Source organism: Thermobia domestica, chromosome 7, assembly GCF_964235325.1.
Source record: "Thermobia domestica chromosome 7, izTheDome1.hap1.1, whole genome shotgun sequence".
Lineage (NCBI taxonomy): Eukaryota > Metazoa > Arthropoda > Insecta > Zygentoma > Lepismatidae > Thermobia > Thermobia domestica.
In genome coordinates, this window is record NC_137460.1 from 293,114,352 (window position 1) to 293,133,850 (window position 19,499).

Consider the following 19,499-nt stretch of genomic DNA (forward strand, 5'->3'; position numbering starts at 1 on the left):
TGTATACAACATACTACCTAGTAATGGCATTTCAGTTACAACTTGAACTTGCATAAGGGCTCAGTGAACCTGTGACTTCCACAGTATGTCATAAGGGCGGAGATGCTGTACAAGTTTAAAATGGGGTCAAAAACGGCCGCCGCAGGCATTTAGTGAGGATGTCATGACTACGCGTTCAGTGCAGCGGTGGCTTGCAAGTTTGAGAAACAGGATGAAGCACTCGAAAACACACTAAGTGACGGGAGAAAACACGTGTACAAGATGATGATCTGCAGGCAGCAGTTGACGCAAACAGTTTCAACACATGTAGGAAACTGGGATTAGAATTTAGTGCGAATAGGGAAACCTTTCGGCAGCACCTCTATCAACTTGGGGAACATTACAATTTGGACCGATGACAGCGGCGCAAATCTGTCTTCAACATTGGTAGGACGGGTACGACTGTTCCCGCAATCTTTTTTAAGTGATGTTAAAACTATCTATGAAGTTGGAAAACATTGCTGTATAGGACGAGGAGAGCACAGTTTTCTGCAACATTGGCAGCGCAGCAGCTTTGAGGGTTATTCTAGGAGTATCAATTTTTTGTCACTTTCATTTTTGGCAGTTGGACACAATCACATTTCTCCCTTAAACACACATTTCAAATCGGATTTTTGGGGAAACAGCCTCCCCCCCTCAGTTCATAGATTAAAGGTGACATGTCCACCTCTTCCCTCCATGATTTGTGACATTGGTCGATGGGTCCCACATGATTTGATTGCGGGCCAGAATTCAATACAAGACGACAACTTTCTTTATTTGATGTATCGTCTGAGGAGGAAGCCATTTTTGGACAGGGTGTTGACATGTGATGGGAACTTTGTCCTGTACGAAGCTCCACGGATCCGTCTTCATTCGTTAGTGTCGCATAAACAGGTTCCAAACGGTCGAAACCAGCACAGCACCAGAAGAAAGACATCCTGTGTTTTTGGTGGACTACACTCAGTATCGTGCATCGGGAACTGGTAGCAGCCCCTGAGCACCAATTCATCTGTATACTGTTATAAGTTGTATGTAACGTAGCTTGAGTGAAGTTAAGTTTTCCCCACAAAGACTAACGCCATTGGACATGTACTATTTGAGTACATACACATAATTGATTTTAAATATAATGAATAAAACATTTAAATCTGAGTCCCTATACTCCAAATATGGATTAATGTATTTTCAAAATTAGTAATGAAAATCAAGGAATTTAAATTGACTGATTTCTTTTAATGAACAAAATATCAAAATATTAGGTTTTACATCAAAACGACTAATTTCTGAAATAATCATGAGACTAAGTATTTTGAACATGAAATTCAACACTTACCAAAATTGCTGACTCTAGAAATTATTACTTCCATAGCGAATTTTAATTCTTGTACAATACATTTAACGTTATTATTCCAAAAAGTAATTATGGAGCACTAGACCCACTTCCAAGGCTATTAATTGGATTGCTAAACCCACTCGAATGGGATTAAATTTCTTGAACTTTACCGTGATCACTATGAATGTGAAAATTTGAGTATAATTTTACCACTCAAAACTTCAATGAGACAAATATCATTAAGCCACTCACATAAATGTAACAAACACTCGTAAAAGTAAAGGTAGTCGTTCCCATATCGTAAATAAATTAAATATTTGAATGAAGTAGGCAAAATATTCTTGTTTATAATCTTTGTTCAATTTTCGGCAACCAAAACACTTTAACTTATCGATCGATAAACTATTTCTTTTCAACTATCAGAATATACTTGTTACAGCTTATATCAATTTAAGAATATTTTTGTTTCACATTATTACTCTAAACTGCATATATATCTTAAGAACTTTACACTAAGCTCCATTTCTACAGCACTTGAATTTACGAGTATTTGACTGTGTTCAGTTCTCGATCATTGTCGTAATTATGAGCCTACTCTATACCCGCGCACAACTTTCAGGTTCTAGTACTCGTTATTCCCGTTATAAATTCAATGGCGCTGTTTACCAATTTTAACCGACTATCATTTTTTCCTTTTTTTTTATTAATGAAACTGTTACACAGTTAAGCCGTTTTCCAAAGAAACTGGAAACTCTGGAGCCAACACTTTTGAATCGCACAGTTGGCCTACTGCTACACTACAACGCTACGACGCACGTGGCTAGGATAACCCACGACACCATTCTGTGGTTTGGATGGAAAACACTATTGCATACGCCATACTCCCCGGATATTGCATCTCCCAATTATCAGCTCTTTCATTCATTGGACAATCATATTAGAGGACGACAGTTCAAATCATTAGTATAGGTGCAAAATATAATTGATATAATTTCTGTGCTTCTTGACCCACTAAGTGCAACCGCGATGGAATACATGAACTTCCGGAACGTTGACAAAAGGTTGTCCATGTTGATAGGGACTATATTTGATATTGCAGATACGTGTTATCTGACATACCAATGTCCGAATGTGGTAGGCGGAAAAGCGATAAAACTTTTTTCGTTATCTATATATAATTAATTATCTACTTTTTCCAGAATATGTTGGAAAAGACAGGGAAAGAAGGTATCTCGTAATCTTTACTCCCTCAATTAGAAAAGGTATATCATATATGAACTCCTTAAAATTACTTCCCATGAAAAATATAGTTTAGTAAAAAGAGAATGAAACACGAAATATTAATGTAAATTACGCAAGAATAACGACCAAATTGTTTTATTTGCCTGGGGAGATTTCTAAAGACCTAGGACGTAGAATTTCAGGCGTTTCGCATGTAAAAATACCGAAACAAATAGAAAATTTTGTGTTTTAGATGTATTGGTTCACAGCTGAATATCAGTTCATGACATCCGCATAAACAACTTTTTTCCTAAAATTTGTTGTATGCTACCAAAACTGTCGTTACTAAATATCATTAGATAATGTGTGATGGAATCTGTACAATAAATATATTTCATTGATGAGGATAAAAGAACTGTCCACGTACATCGCTTGAACCATAGATCACTTGCCCAATATTTTCAGCAAAATCTCTATGTAGTATTTTTCACTTTGTTAAGATAATGCAATCTTCAGGTACTTTATATTCTCGGTGTACAATATAACTTGTTTTGTTACTCATAGGATTCTCATTCTAACGAAAGTAGCCGGTTGGCAGACACTGATACCAGTAATGTGAAATGTAATATTAAGTGCTTCACCCGTTTCCTTAGCTAACTAGAGACAAACTCAGTGTCAAGTATACGTACTGAGAAGTAATATGCAGTATGATCCTTATCTCCCTCTTAAATACGGTATCCCTCAAAATACTTGTGCAGCGACAGTTTATTTTAAATGGTAAGTTTATAGGCTTAGTTTTTTCTGTCTAACAAGACAGACGCGTGAGTGTCGCATATTGTTAATCCTCCTCCTCTCCTGATGATAACCATTTCAAAGAAAGAAACATCATAGATACCCATTCGGAGGTATTCACTCACCATATTAGAAAATTTATTTTCAGTAATTCGTCTGTCATTCTTTCATTTACCACCACTTTTCTGGGGCTCATTGTTTTCTCCAAAAGGAGAAAGACACTAAGCAGGGTGAGTTTTCGACATCATTAAACACACCTCGTATGAAGAAAATTCCAAAACACTTATTCTCTCGCAAGCATATACATACATGTTCGCATCTGTGTGCGTAAGATAGTTGCTGTGATCGAATCGCAAGAGCGGTTTATATGGCGAAAACGAAAGAAAATCGCTCGGCAGGGCATTCCACAGATGGGCCTTATCGTTCATTTTTGCCATGGTTTCTGTCCCGACGTTACAAGTGAAAATTCAGAAGCAAGACTACATTGGGATTGGCTGAGATGACAATTCATTCGGGGCGAAGAACCCGATCTCGAAAGACGTGCAGCGCAAATCCTCCCTCACCCAATCTGTTAGCATGGCTCTGTTGGGCTTTATATTAAATCAGCGAATCGTGTTTTGGTTTAATATGTATAAAAATATTATTTTAATATGTGCCAGTATTCAAAGTGTAACTTCGTTGGTTAGTGTACTAACGAAGAAGATTCTAAAGGGTTCAGCGGGATAACGCATAAATACTTCGCCGTGGAGCAACTCAGAACTTCATTTCATAGAATCAGCGATGAGCCCGTGCAATTTCGTACGGGCGGGCGATACAATGGCGGACTTTAAATCGGACCTCTTACACAGACATCGTTGTGAGTATTAAAGACATGTTAACGGAATAGTCACCTGGTAAATACGTCGATAGTAATTCGTGAAAGGGCCGAGCTCGGAAAATGGTATATCATTAATTTTTTTGTAAATCGAATAATAGTACATTCTGAGTATTCATGTTAGTGTAATCTGCATGTTAATTAACTTACAGTTATAATTATACGTCTGATGTATTATGTAGTTGAATTTCATTTTCTTGTCAAATAAGTTTTTAGCTTGCAATTTGCATTGAGTTAATTAAATTCATTTATTTGACACTCATTAACGGTGCCTATATCGAAATGCATCTATTCCAATTTCGATAGATAGTAGATATGAGCTCATTGAGAATGCTTTGTTGTTTCAACTTGGGAAAAGAGAGAGAGGGATAAAGAGAGATATACCGTGAGGAAGACGAAGTAAAACAAAATAATTACTTATTTCGTTCAGAATAAAAGTTATAATTAGCTTACTCAGGTAAATGAAAAATGAACAATAACTTAACACACAATCAGTAATGCAATGTATAAATATTTATTTTCTTTTAATATACAGAGTGGAGCATTTGACATTACATACCCTTTTAATTTTAAAGTAATAAACAATATACTTTGATGTTTGTCAGAATGCAAATAACATTCGGGAAAGATTGTTTCCGTCATACCCTGGAATAACAGTTTTCCACACCTAGTATATAATTGTGATTTCTCGACTGGCACACATTACGTAAAGAGAGAACAATATAGCGCACTTACTTCTGTCGTTCAAACTAAGGACGTTAGAGCATGATAGCGTTAGATATTGTAGAAGCTTCTAACAGCAATAGCCCAAGGGCGATGAATGAGGTATTACATCTGCTTATTACCTTAGCTTCGAAGTCTTTAATCATATTGTCAGGTATTTTTTATAAATAGATGAGAGGTTAGAAATAATTGAATACTCAAAGTTTATGAAAAGGATTTAATTCGGAAAAGTTCTTAGATATGTATCATATCTATCCATGTAGATATATTGCAACAGACATAAAGATCTTTAAGTGGATTAAAATTTAATATCTCAAAACGTTGCGAGCTCAAAGGATTTTGTTTAAAGTTTGAAAAATTGTTAGTTGATTGTTAGTCTTCCTTTGTTTAGTTCTTATATTAATAGATCCTAGAACTGGTTATCGCAAGCTCATTGCGATTGCTAAATTTTCTGGTACTAAAATTAACTATACATAAACATTTTCTGTGACTTTCAATCCCCATTTTCACCTATAATGATATGTTCGTTCCATAGTGTAACATATGAAACTTGGTATGTACTGAAGTCTGATACCGTATATATTAACGTAGATGGAATTCGAGATTTCGAAGAAAGGACATTATCTTTCTTGGAAAATATAAATGATGTGGAAACTCATCCGGTCCTCTTATCATTTAATTTAACGTATGAGAGCCTAGAAACCCAGAGCTTTTAATGTACACTATAAAGAAATAAGTATCTTACGTTTGTTTCTCTATTTTAGATACGCTCGTTTGCGTTCTTTGATGTTTCATAATGTTAACTTCCATTACCTTTTTTACTGAATATTTTGCAGCTTCTGTAAATATACTGTTTTCAATAAAGCCACAAGAAAAAAAAGAATTCTTCACTCAGATGGGATATCTCATTCTTGCGGGGAGTATAATCGATCACATTTGGGAAAATATATGAAAACTCAAGGAGGTGAATATTCTCATACATGCCAAGAGTGTGGAAAAGGATTTATTCGAAGGTCATATTTGGCAAGACATATGTTAATACATTCAACTACAAATCCTCACACATGTGAAGAATGTGGAAAGGGATTTAGTGAAAAACGTAATTTGGCACATCATATGTTAATACATAGAGGTATAAAACCTTACAAATGCCAAGAGTGTAAGAAGGAATTTAGACAAAACGGTGCTTTAGCAAAACACATTTTAGTTCACACAGGTATAAATCCTTACATGTGCCAAGAGAGTAGTAAGGAATTTATTGGAAAGAGGACTTTGACAACACATATGCTGATATATAGAGGTATAAAACCTTACAAATGCCAAGAGTGTAAAAAGGAATTTAGACAAAAAGGTACTTTAGCAAAACACATGTTAATTCATACAGGCATAAAATATTACAACTGCCAAGAGTGTAAAAAGGGATTTAGTGAAAAAGGAAATTTGGCAAAACATATGTTAATACATATAGGTATAAAACCTTACAAATGCCAAGAGTGTAAAAAGGAATTTAGAGAAAAGGGTACATTAGCAAGACACATGTTAGTTCATACAGGCATAAAACATCACAACTGCCAAGTGTGTAAGAAGGGATTTAGTGAAAAGGCAAATTTGGCAAAACATATGTTAATACATAAAGATATAAAACCTTACAAATGCCAAAAGTGTAAAAAGGAATTTAGACAAAAGGGTGCTTTAGCAAAACACATTTTAATTCATAAAGGTATAAATCCTTACATGTGCCATGAGTGTAAGAAAGGTTTTAGGGAAAAGAGTGATTTGGCAAGACACATGTTAGTACATTCAAGTGCAAAACCTCACACATGTGAAGAGTGTGGAAAGGGGTTTAGTGAAAAAGGTAATTTGGCAAAACATATGTTAATACATAAAGATATAAAACCTTACAAATGCCAAGAGTGTAAAAAGGAATTTAGACAAAAGGGTGCTTTAGCAAAACACATTTTAATTCATACAGGTATAAATCCTTACATGTGCTATGAGTGTAAGAAAGGTTTTAGGGAAAAGCGTGATTTGGCAAGACACATGTTAGTACATTCAAGTGCAAAACCTCACACATGTGAAGAGTGTGGAAAGGGGTTTAGTGAAAAAGTTAATTTGGCAAAACATATGTTAATACATAGAGGTATAAAACCTTACAAATGCCAAGAGTGTAAAAAGGAATTTAGACAAAAGGGTGCTTTAGCAAAACACATTTTAATTCATACAGGTATAAATCCTTATATGTGCCATGAGTGTAAGAAAGGTTTTAGGGAAAAGCGTGATTTGACAAGACACATGTTAGTACATTCAGGTGCAAAACCTCACACATGTGAAGAGTGTGGAAAGGGGTTTAGTGAAAAAGGTAATTTGGCAAAACATATGTTAATACATAGAGGTATAAAACCTTACAAATGCCAAGAGTGTCAAAAGGAATTTAGACGAAAGGATGCTTTAGCAAAACATTTTAATTCTTACAGGTATAAAACCTTACATATGCCAAGAATGTAAGGAAGGTTTTAGGGAAAAGCATAATTTGGCAAGCCACATGTTAATACATAGAGATGTATAACCTCATATGTGCCAAGCCTGTAAAAAGGAATTTCCACGGAAAGCTATTTTAGTAACACATGTTAATACATAGAGGCGTAAAATCTTACAAATGCCAAGAGTGTAAAAAGGAATTTAGACAAACGGGTACATTAGCAATACACATGTTAATAAATAGTTGCAAAAAACGTCACTTGCGTCAAGAGCTTAAGGTAGAATTTAGTCATTCTATTTCATAGTCATTCACTTGCATTAATCACGTGTCCCCCTTAGCTTAATGGCCATATTTGTGGGACCTTAAGCAAAAAGATATCATCTCTCTTACGGAGCACTGTGTCTCAATGAAAGAGTGTGCTTAGTTGGGAATTTACAGTTTGTGGTTGGATCCGAGCAAGTAAATTTATGGTGGGGAACATCGTACGTGAATTTTCTCGGGGTACGCTCGTCCCACATTGTATTTCATAATCATTGTCTTCTCTTGTCTCAATGATGTAGTGTGCTTATCTCGTGATGAGAAAATTCCCGGGAAGATACTTTTCCCGGAATATTCTCGGGAAGGTTCCCAAAGTAGGAATGTTCCGGGAATTTATGACCAATCACAAAGAAATTTTCATTCTATTACAATATTATGATTTCAAAGTAAAATTTTTTTCTTATCACAGTATGTTATTATCGTCTCCAGAGGATTCTTTAAAATGTATATTCTGAAAGGTATTATGTTGTTAATATGTTGTTATTTTTTAGAGTACGCATAAATGCACATTTACTTACAGTATGTTCTATGCAAGTCAAATTGTAAAAAATGGCTTAGTAACTTCACAAACTTTTACACTGCAAAATAGTTTAAATTTATATGGAAGTGTATTTTCTATACTTGACTCTACTACTGATATTATAAGCAAATTAAATTTTTAAATGCTATTAACAAATTAGGTTGGGTATCTGCCAGAAAACTTGTTCCACCATTTGACCTTCATTTGCGAAAATTTTTATGTTCAAAATATTTGCAATATACTGTCTTTATAATTTTGCACGTAACAATGCCACACACAACTTTCTTACTACCTATATCTGGAAATTACATGCGTTAATTCAGTCATAAGGGAACTCCGAGTACTTTTTCAGAAATACGAGTTAGAGACATGAGAAATACCAATGTCTATTACTAACAGTGGTTGGGGTACATCATCTCTATTTTTACATAATTTCTACATTACTTTACAAACGGGCCTTTTCGTCATTTGTAAATTAGTATTTTGCTACCTTCTAGTGCAAATGGGAATGGAACTTAAAGAATCATATTACTAGTTATATAAAGTACAGTCAACGAATTTTAATTTTTTCAACCTCCAAATTATTTAAAACGTAGATGTAAATTATAATAATTGAAAATAAAGTAATTAATCATAATGTTCTTATAATTCGAAGATAAAGAAAAAATGGAAATAAATTCGTTCTCAAAAATTTATATGCCAGGGAAATACCCGGGAATAATCCATTTTTTTTTATTTTCGTTACCACCGGGAATATTCCCACTGCTAAACATGGCCTTTCCCCGCTGGGAGAGGATCTCCTTTTCCTTCAGATAATTAAAGAGAGAGACAATGAACAAGATTGCGATTACGAGTAGAAGTTGTAATGTGTCGTGCAGATTAAATTGTGGAGAAAGTAAGAGCAACGAGGAAAAAAAGTAGGTATATGAAAGGAAAATGTCTCGCAAATATTCAGATTTATAATGAGTATATTTTTCAAACGGTAACTCAACAAGCGAATAAAATACAAGGAAAATCAATCTTGTGGAAGAGGTAAAAATTATACCAAACAACTGACAATATTTCAAAAAGATTTACTTCATTTTTATGAAGAAATTGGAAATCTTGTAAGATAATAGAAATACTAAATGAGAAAATGACATACCTAAAATATACACAAAGTGGTTCAATGTATAAATCAACAGTGCAAAGTGCAAGTGCAAAACAAACTGAGTGCAAATGGAGCGACTATATGAAAGCCCAAGAGACAAGAAATACAGAATACAACTGTCGTTAATAAAAGATCACTGTGGAAATATCGAGAGTTCGTATCAGCAGTACCAGTAACCGATTTACAGCATATACCAACTTCGGCGGAAGCAGGACGAAATAAATATAACTAAATTGAACCAAGTGCAAGGGACATCCAAAGACATTACAGAAGCAATAAATACAGAACAGAGTGACCAATGAAAACCTGCAAGGATGAAACAGAAAATGTAAAATGTAACTCTATAATTAAGGAAAATGTAAACCATGGGTTCAAGGTGTTGAAACAACCTAATGTTGAAGTTATGGTGCAGGTAAAGAAAGATGGAACAGACAAAACTTTAAACCTAGGAGAAAACTAAAAAATATAGATGATAATTTTAAAGAAAAAAAGAAACACCGTAAACGAGTAAAACATACAAATGATGGAAGTTAGTATAGTTTTCCATAGCCATGCGAGAAGTATGGCAGTAAAGAAAAAATGAAATGAAATGTGAGTTTTACGTCCCACTTTATGCCGGTTAGGCTAAAGGAGACGGTGATGATGAGTGATGAATGAAATGGTGGAATGAAGAAAGTGGGAGGAAACGGGAGAACCCCGATAAAACACACGCACACGGTGTTTGTCCACCACAAAGTTCACTTGGCGGGGGCTGGGATCGAACCCGGGACCCCAGGCACCAGAGGTGAACCCTCTACCGCTGAGCCACCGCGGCCCCTATATGGCAGCAAAGGTCTAAGATGGAATTGTCGGTGAGTAGCTATGTAAAGCTTGGAGAAGGTTTTGGTGAAATATTAGAAGGTATAGTATCAAAAAGCGTAAAAATGACAAAGCGCGACTCCATTGTAATAATCGGAGGGACAATTGAGTAGCAAAAATTAAACGAAAAATGTCGTAAATAATTTGACGAAAATCTTGCCGAATCTCACAAATACGAATGTTGTGTTATCTTCTCTATCTGAACGGTTTGACTTAGAGCCTTCATCAATTGCAAATAAAGAGATTGAGATAACGAATATAAAATTAACTACGACTTGCAAAACATTTAAAAATGTTACAGTTCTGGACCTAAATAAGTTTCCTAGGAACTATCACACAAAACGTGGATTACATTTAGACGGTAAAGGGAAAATATCCTTCGCTATTAAGTTAACTGAGCAAATCAATCATATAAGCAAATAAGAATAACAGTAGGACATTACTTCCTATAGACGTATATAAAGCAAATGAACAAAACAACTGTAAACGAGACAGGCCGATGTGATAGGGCAACAAAGAAATACGCACTGCTTTTACAAATAAGAAGATGTAGATGTACAAAAAGTAAATCGAAATGAGCTTGGTGTAGCAAATGAAACCAAAGAATAGGGAACAGAAAACACGAAGTGGAAATAGACTAGCAGAAATAATCACACTCTAAACAATCTTACTAAATCTAACAATAGGATACAGGTGATTCAAGGCAACAGTACTAAATATAATGTTTTAATTATCTTTCTCCGAAATATTCAGGGCTTGCGAAGTAAAATGGATTACCTTATGACAGTGTGTGGTTCAAATACCGTATGTCCCTGAGAGGGATTCGCCATTCTATGACAGTCCTGGGTTCGTATTCCTAATGTCCGTGTTTGTGATAAACCATTCTATTACGGTACGAGCGTATGGATCCCTGTGAAGGAAAGCCATTCACTGAGTGTACCGAGGTTCGTGTTTCGATAAGAGAACAACAGTCTACCACGGTCTCTACGTTCGGGTGCGATTAAATTAATAAAAAGGAGGTTTGCTCGTATACCCACCGTCGCTGACAAGCCAATTGTATAGCAAGAGTAGGGTTAGAACTTTACCGTTTAACAGTCTCATATAAATTACATGTCTGAACGTCTCTTCTAGCCTCAGAAAAGGAACGCGTGACACAAAATGAGCACCGGATGGTTGCAGGGAGCTACTAATGTGCCCCTGCACTCTGCTACGTTAAACAAATCATTATTAAAGCAAAAAAAAAAAAAAAAAAGAATATTAAAATATACATGCAATTTACAATAATACTTATCCTGTTATAAAAGGAAAATGTCACTATGATATATGCACGATTACAGTATAAACATTTTACCACTTGACACAGATTAACACTCACGAAAATTATTTTCAAACTATATATTTTAACCTTTAATAAATCACAATCACATTTGTTTAACACAAACAATATATTTTTTAATAGGAAATAGTGGCCCAACATTTCGGTTTAAGTGAACACGAAACGAAACCGATAAGAACGCACGAATGTCGCGATTTCAATAATTCGTTGAAATACGCTCGGATATAGTATACGTAAAGCCGCGTCTGTTCCAGAAGAACCTGGACGCTCATACTTTTAGGGATTATTCATTGAGTATCTACAAACTTACCAAGGGCGTAACAAAGCGACTTTGATTTACTTCTCGAGTGGTACGAAAATAAAAAAGAACATACCTGTACTTTATATCTGCATGTGTAGTGCCCTTGTACTTTATCTATGACTATGTGTATGTGTGTGGGGGGGAAGGAATTAACGCATATCGCATGTCTTGTGCACACGGATACTTCTTACTATTGCACTACGTAGAAAATTTATGGCATTTCATGTAGAAGTGGTAATAGAACACAGAAGAAACGCAGATCAGGGTGTTCTCATATATACCATTACCATACGCTCTTTATTGAAGATAAAACATACATTCGTCCACCAAAACCATTTGGAGAATTAATTCCTTTAGGAGGATGCTTGGACGCTCTTTCTTTGTTCCATGTCGTTTTACGTTGTTGGGAATAGAATAGAATGCCAACGTTTTGGTGAGACAGTCGAAAAATTACATTTTGTTCTGCTTATGTCAGGATTTCACTCCACGCGCCTCTTTTGCGCGTCACTTTCCTTAGTTTCTTTGAGAGCGTATGAATACACTAGGCGAGCAAAAGATAGTTCCCACACAGCTCCTCGTTTTTGAACAATTTCTTCCCTAATAAAAGTTGATTATTTGAATGTTGTCTTATTGGGAACAGATTAATCACATTCAAACACATAATAACATAAGGAGTAAGAGATTATCACAAAAATGCATATGACGTATAATCCACCTCTGCCTTTTAGCTTTGGAATTCAGCTTTGGTTAGGAGGAAGAAGAATGTTAAGCTGAGTTGATTTTTTGTCAGTATATGGTCGCTCGAAGAGGAAAGTAGGTTGGTGGATGCACACACACACACATAAAAATATATGAGCAAAGGAGTTCGCAGCATCTCGGTTTCAATGAATTTTTCTTCCGGTGTGCAGCAATTCCAAGAAATTCTCTTCGAGTATAAGGATTGTTTGAGAAATATATAACGACAACGTTGTATATGGTGTTCGAGGGGAATGTCCAACGATGGTACCCGAAAGATGAGCAAGAACCCTGGTAATCCATATCTTCAATACTCACATCTATTCATAGTAACACATTCACAGTACTATTGGATTGCCTATTCCAGTGGTCCACAAAATGTTAAAGTTATGTTAAACTTGTAAACATTGAAGTACAACTATCCATATGTTCACACGAAAATTCGAACGATAATAAACGCGCGGGCCATTTACGATAACACGAGGGCCATATTGTTAATGTCTTTGAGTTCATTTTTTATTACTTGCGTTTTCCTTTTTTAATTACTTCACAATGTGTATAAGTAACACAATTTTAAATATATAAATACAAACCAATTGTTATATCTGGTATATTATTCAACACACATAAAAAATTTAATATAAATATTATATTGAATGTTATGTTTCAAAATAATCTAGGTTACAATCTAAGTTCATAAGCATATTCATTGTAAATGTTATATTCAATGTAACTACTATATTCAATGCCATTTTACAACTATAGTATGGGACTGAGCATAACCAATTTTTTCCTCGAAGGTCAATATCTAAGGAAATACTTCTCCCTAGCATAAATTCTTCATTTTAACTAAATTCCGGCATTGCCGCTCCAACTCAGGTAGAACTGTATAAAGCTCTCAGTATGGCTAACCCCATTACAGTTATCATAGTAGAATCTTACGGTGTTTGTTCCGCCTGGCATCTGTAGCTTTTACAGTGTGAAGAACGTATATTTCGGTAGGTAGGCTTTGCAATCAGCCCATATCATGTGTCTATATGAAAGCTATTTTATTCTACTTTGTTCAGCTTAAAACACAAATTACTTAGATGTGAATTATGTCGGGAAGTATGTAAATGTTATCGAATAGAGCAAATCCTCTCTACTCCCGGTCCAAGCCTTTGCATCATGTTATTTCCATAAATGTCGTAAAGACAATGTTCTAAATAGAAGAGAGGGAATATGCGGGGTATACTTCCTTAAATTTTCTACTTCAAGCACTGCATAAAGGAATAGCAACAGTTTAAAAACCGAGATCTTCCTATCTCGAATATTTTCAGTGCGTATCTGATGCTTGTATTGCAACATTCGGCAGGCACAGCCTCTCATGGACCGTAGCTCCAGGGAGTCAGTTTAGTACTTATCTATATTTCCTCACTATTTCAATATGCCTTTATTATTTTATTACCAACGTCGTAGCTACACTGGAATACCACTCTCCATGAGATCAGCGAAGTCAGGCAGTCCTGGGTCTGGTGAGAGGAAAGATAGTTGGGACCATTCGTAGTCACCAGACGGTATTGGGCTACGGCGTCCACCCAGCGTCGTGAGGACAATTGGAAGTTACTTGAAGTAGCGAACTGCAATCCAGGAAGCCAGAACTAACAGTGAGGCTAGTCGGTCTGCAGAAAATGCATCTAGAGGTCTGCACGGGCCGGAATTTTTAGCCGGCCCGTGAATTTATAATGTGAGATCCGAACCGCGTCGAAAAGGTGTTTTAGCATGTGGGTCGGAGCTCGGCCCGAGCTTATGTCATTATCAAATAATCCTGAATCACAGAAACTCAAAGAAACGCAAAATTGCATTTTTTTTGCAGCAATTAGAGGTTTAATTTTGATGTGGTGCTTTAAAAGTTCTCCAGAAGCAACGGTTGAATAAATATCGTAGTACAGCACATTTAGAAAGTTAGGCCCGAGAAATGTGGTTGTATATTTTAGAACTTACGGCCAGGGCCCGAAGTGATACATGTTTTGCAGGCCTAAATCCGGCCCGCGGGCCGGGCCGGCTTGAGCTGCGGACTCGACCCGAGCCCGTGCAGACCTCTAAACACATCAGCCCACAGGAGTGCCAGGAACTTCTAAGAACCGTTGCGCCAGGAATTTAGTTATCATTATTATTATTGCTAATAATAATATGTAATATTAGAAATAGGCTTAATAAATATTCTGTCTGTTTGTCTGTTCTCCTTCCAAGTATATTATTTCTAACTTTATGATATAGTTAGACAGATCACTAATTGATCAGTTTTTTTCTAATGAGTTTCGTCACGTGTATAAAAACTGGACGAACTACAAAAGAGAATACTATACACAGGAAATCAATAATGATAGCTTTATTAGTCAGATATTAACTTGCATATATTAATAAATATGAGGATCTAGGTACTTAATAGAATGTTTTTTAACCGTAGATTATTGGACTTAGTTTTTTTGCCTTCTAATACTAGACTGGCTGAAAATTCACCCACATATTTTTTTTTGTTTTTCCTCTATGTGTGATTTATTTGGTTTGAAGCTTACAATTATATTTTAAAGTAGATACACTTATGCTTCTCTTGGACAATGTTTCGTTAAATAATATCAAGGGAAACCTGTGCAATTTTAAATGAACTAAAATCCCACTTTCACCAATAAAATATTATTCAGCATTCGTTTAATCACTAAAAATTAAACTTTTGTGCTTTACCCAAAATGTTTACAAAACTAAAAGAAACATTTCCATAAGCCTTCATTGTGTGTATTTTATTTCTTTCGGCATATATTAAAACATACTTTCTTGGAGAATACGAGAAAAAGTGCGTATCAGACAATTGTGAGGGATCATTTACACATTCTATACTAGACTGGGTGAAAATTAACCCATTTCTTTTTTTAATGTAAAGTGCATATTAAGGAAATGTTTAATACTGAAAGTCTACTATTCTTAGAGCACACGATTTTACTCAGATATAGTTCTCAAAACTTCGCTACAGTTTCATTCCGCAAGTCATTTAACTGAACTTCATAGAGGAACCCTTACTGACAAGCTTTACAGAAAGTGCCTCTGTGCTCATTTCACGCACAAGAAGCACATTTGGAGCGTTTCACAGCATACTTTCTGTCTACACGAGAAGGGCACAAGCGATATCGTCCTTGACGGGCATCTTTCGTACGATGTGCTGACACAGAATCTGAATATGAATTTTCTTCATTATTTATCTTCAGAATACTCTTAATTTCTGATCTCAGAGACAAGTGCAATGCGTTTGTGCTAATTTCAGTCCAAGATTAATGTTAAATTCTTGGCGATTCAAACCTTTTAATCCACTTCATGCTATGTTGAATTTGTGAATGATGTTTGCATTAATGGCACTTGCATTAAGAATACCGTAGAAAACTCGCTGAGGCCATCTCCGTGTTTTTCTGCTGTACGAGTACTGTTTGCACAGCTTGTCAAAAATATTACTGAACCTTTTGTTCTATTTTAATATTCTACGACCTCCGGCTTGTTACTTTCTTCTGATATAGTGGCTGAATTTTGCATGGAAGAAGCAACCAGCATAACTTTGTTTTTCTTTGGGCTAAATGACACAAGTTGCAATTGACTAATGGTATCAAAAACGAAAATAGAAGTTTCCGGCTTACGATTCTTCGTACATAACAACTCTGATGGTATTTCTGGTTTGGTTGATCTAACAGTTCGTACCATGGTCAAATTGTATTCCTTGACCATCTTTGTCATCAAGGGGAAGCTGGTAAACTAATTATCTGTTGTTATGTTACTATTAGATCCATGAATTGGCTGTGATAGTTCCTCAACAAAATATTCAGCCAGCCCTTTTTTACCATTTGTTGTTTCCTTCTCGATATAAAGAATTCCGCTTACGAGGTAAAATGAGTTAGAATCGACCATAAGAACTATCTTAATACCATATTTGTCAGGCTTGCTTGGTATATACATTCTAAATCTGCAATTTTCTCGGAACGCTAAGAGTTGCTCGTCAGTGGTCACTTCACACGATGGTTAATATTGCTTCTTACAATGAGAAATAAATTTGTCCCACACCCAGCGAATGTGGGTAAATAGATCTTTAGTTTGCCTTTCAGCTCTATCTGTTTTATCATCAAACTAAAGGCAGTTTGAAATAAATACAAATCTTTCATGAGACATCACACTTGGGTATACTTGCGAACCAAGCTCTCCCCATAAGACCTTAGTTGACATGTGGTTGTCTTGTCTAGCTCCTGAAATGAACAGAATACCAATATACGCCTTGAGTTCTTCAACACCGCCTGAAATGAACAGAATACCAATATACGCCTTGAGATCATTTACCCAGCCTGGGTTTCAAGTATAAGCTGTTCTTTGATGGGACATTTCCAGATTTGTGTAAAGTACAATTTTACTAAGCAGTTCGTCATCCTTGAACAAAGACCAGCAGTCCATTTCAGAAGTTATTTTTCTTGCATCCCCTATAGGACCAGGAATGTTACGTATATTTTTCGCAGAAACTCTCGATTTATTTCGAGGTTCAACAGTTGACCACATTCCATGTTTTCTTCCTTTGATAACTGGTTCGTTCAGAAGGTGACGTGAATTTTGAGAATTAGGTTTCCAGGGTAAACTTCTTAATTCGGTATTTTTTTCAGATCTACGTCTTTGTTTTGAAGGATGTTTCACTGAGAGTGAATCGGCTTTACTCTTTTTGGGACGTTGTTTTGAAAAGCTATCTTTTTCGGAGTCGGATGAAGAAACACTCGTTAGGATTAAAATCGGGATCGAAATCACGATCGTCACAATCAATAACATCATCCTCAATTTCGCCTACTTCTAATTGATCAGGTTCACTCTCCACAAATTCTTTTTCAACTGCATCAAAATTGTCAGTATCAAGTTCTTCCAAAAGTGCACTAGCAATTTCCCGATCTTTCAAAATGCGTTTTTTATCCATGATATCCTTCACAGTCACCAACGAATTTCCTCCCGAAAGGACAAAGCAAATTAACCCACACAACACTTCTTGAGTACTTACTATTACAGCACACAACTTGTGATTTCGTGTTACGCACTCACTAATATGTGTGATGAATTCAATTTTTTGTTAACAAGAGTTGCTCATTTGATAATAACGCAAACACTACACTGGGTAAAAATTCACCCTCCTGGCTGTTTTTGACGCTGGACTAATTCTCAAAACACTACTTTCAACACTCGGTCTCACACTGCACAGAAAAAGAGGAGAATACTAGCAACCACATACTAGATGGTGGTACCCTCTAGTAATACGCTACAAAAGCAAACTGGGTGAATTTTTACGTAGTCTAGTAATCGAAGGTTAATCATTTCTTTTCTAAAAAAAAAAGTTTTAATTTTTCAATATAGGCAGATGGCCTGTCGAATAATAATAATAATAATACAAATGCTATTTATAAAAGACTAACATTAGTGCATCACGCTAACTCTTAATAGTAAATCATGCTCCTGCTCATTGCAATAATTTAGATTTGAGCATTTATATTTATGTATCCGCAAGTTCGTTGGTCGGCAATCAAAAAAAAAGAAAAAGAAAAGAAAAAGAAAGAAAGAAAAACGTGAGTGCAAACAATTAGAGCTTTTAAGTATGATTTTAACCTAAAGTGCTTGAACTTTTCTGGTAAACAGTACCCGCGAAATACCCATTGCGTTTGGTTTACTCGATCCTTAGACCTGATAAACCCGTTTGACCCGTGTTTGGCCTGTTTGGACCGTTCGACCCGGTAGTCTCGTTATTAGTTCGTACATAATAATTAGAACAATTTGTGTTACGATAATAAAGTGAAACAACACATGATTTACAATAATGACAGACTAAGCTTGTTTTCATAAAATCGAGGTTATCAGGCCAATCCCATTCATACGGTTCAATCGGGGAAATCCGATTCACACGGGTAAAAATACAATATCGGTCCAACGTGCGGTCCAGGATCTATTATATTTTCCGAGCATTACCAAAAATGCACAGTACCCCAAAACGGCTCGGACGTAAAAACTATCATATTATTATTATTATTATTATTATAGTAATAGGAGAAAAAATTACTTGTTGAATGACCTGTACGTATTTTTATTCCTATTTTAAATGGTTATTCTTGTTTTATGTATCTGCTTATTGTTTTACAACAGTCAAAAAGCAGAATAGTTCGAGACTTCATTGTTTACCCTGGCGACAGGGAGAGTGGCTAAGCTTTTGTAATACCGGCAACATCCAACTGGTTAACAAACCGCACGTGGCCACTAACAAACATATGACAGTTTTACTGCTGATAAGAAAAGTTGGTTTAGCTTTGAAAACCATTATAACGATACACAATAAAATATAATATGAACCAAGTATATTGTGATAATTTTACTGTAATGGTAATTAACAGCATTATATAGCAAAATCATATTTACTTATTCTAGAATAAAATATGTGACAGTACCCATATTTTTTATTTTATTATATTGTTTTTGATTATTCAGTAATACAGAATCCATCAATAAATAATTCAAAGTTACAATCATTTTATTTTTATTTTTTATAAAAGTAGTGTACTCCTTGGTATTGAGTGCAAAAAGAAATATTTACCACACTTGACACAAACAAGATATTCAAAATATTGACACTATTCATAAATATTCAGAATTATGTATTCCTTCACATTTTAACATGATATACTTAATAAAAATATTCAATGTAGTTCAATACAACTAAAACATAAAACACAATATAAACAACTATTTTATCATTCATGAAAATTGCAAATTACAACAGATATACTTAAACATAACATTATAAGAA

At 35.3% G+C, this 19,499-nt stretch overlaps 1 protein-coding gene across 6 annotated transcripts in view; it reads left to right on the forward strand.

Annotated features, from left to right (window-relative positions):
- The window catches only part of LOC145691050 (uncharacterized), a 47,070-nt gene extending 27,864 nt beyond the window's left edge, over window positions 1-19,206 (forward strand). For all 6 annotated transcript variants that reach the window (XM_081766677.1, XM_081766680.1, XM_081766678.1 and 3 more), the window contains one exon: window positions 5,801-19,206. In XM_081766677.1, coding sequence (XP_081622803.1) covers window positions 5,801-7,469 — 1,669 coding nt within the window. In that variant the 3' untranslated portion in view covers window positions 7,470-19,206. The remainder of the gene's footprint in view (window positions 1-5,800) is intronic.
- Window positions 19,207-19,499: the final 293 nt, after the last annotated feature.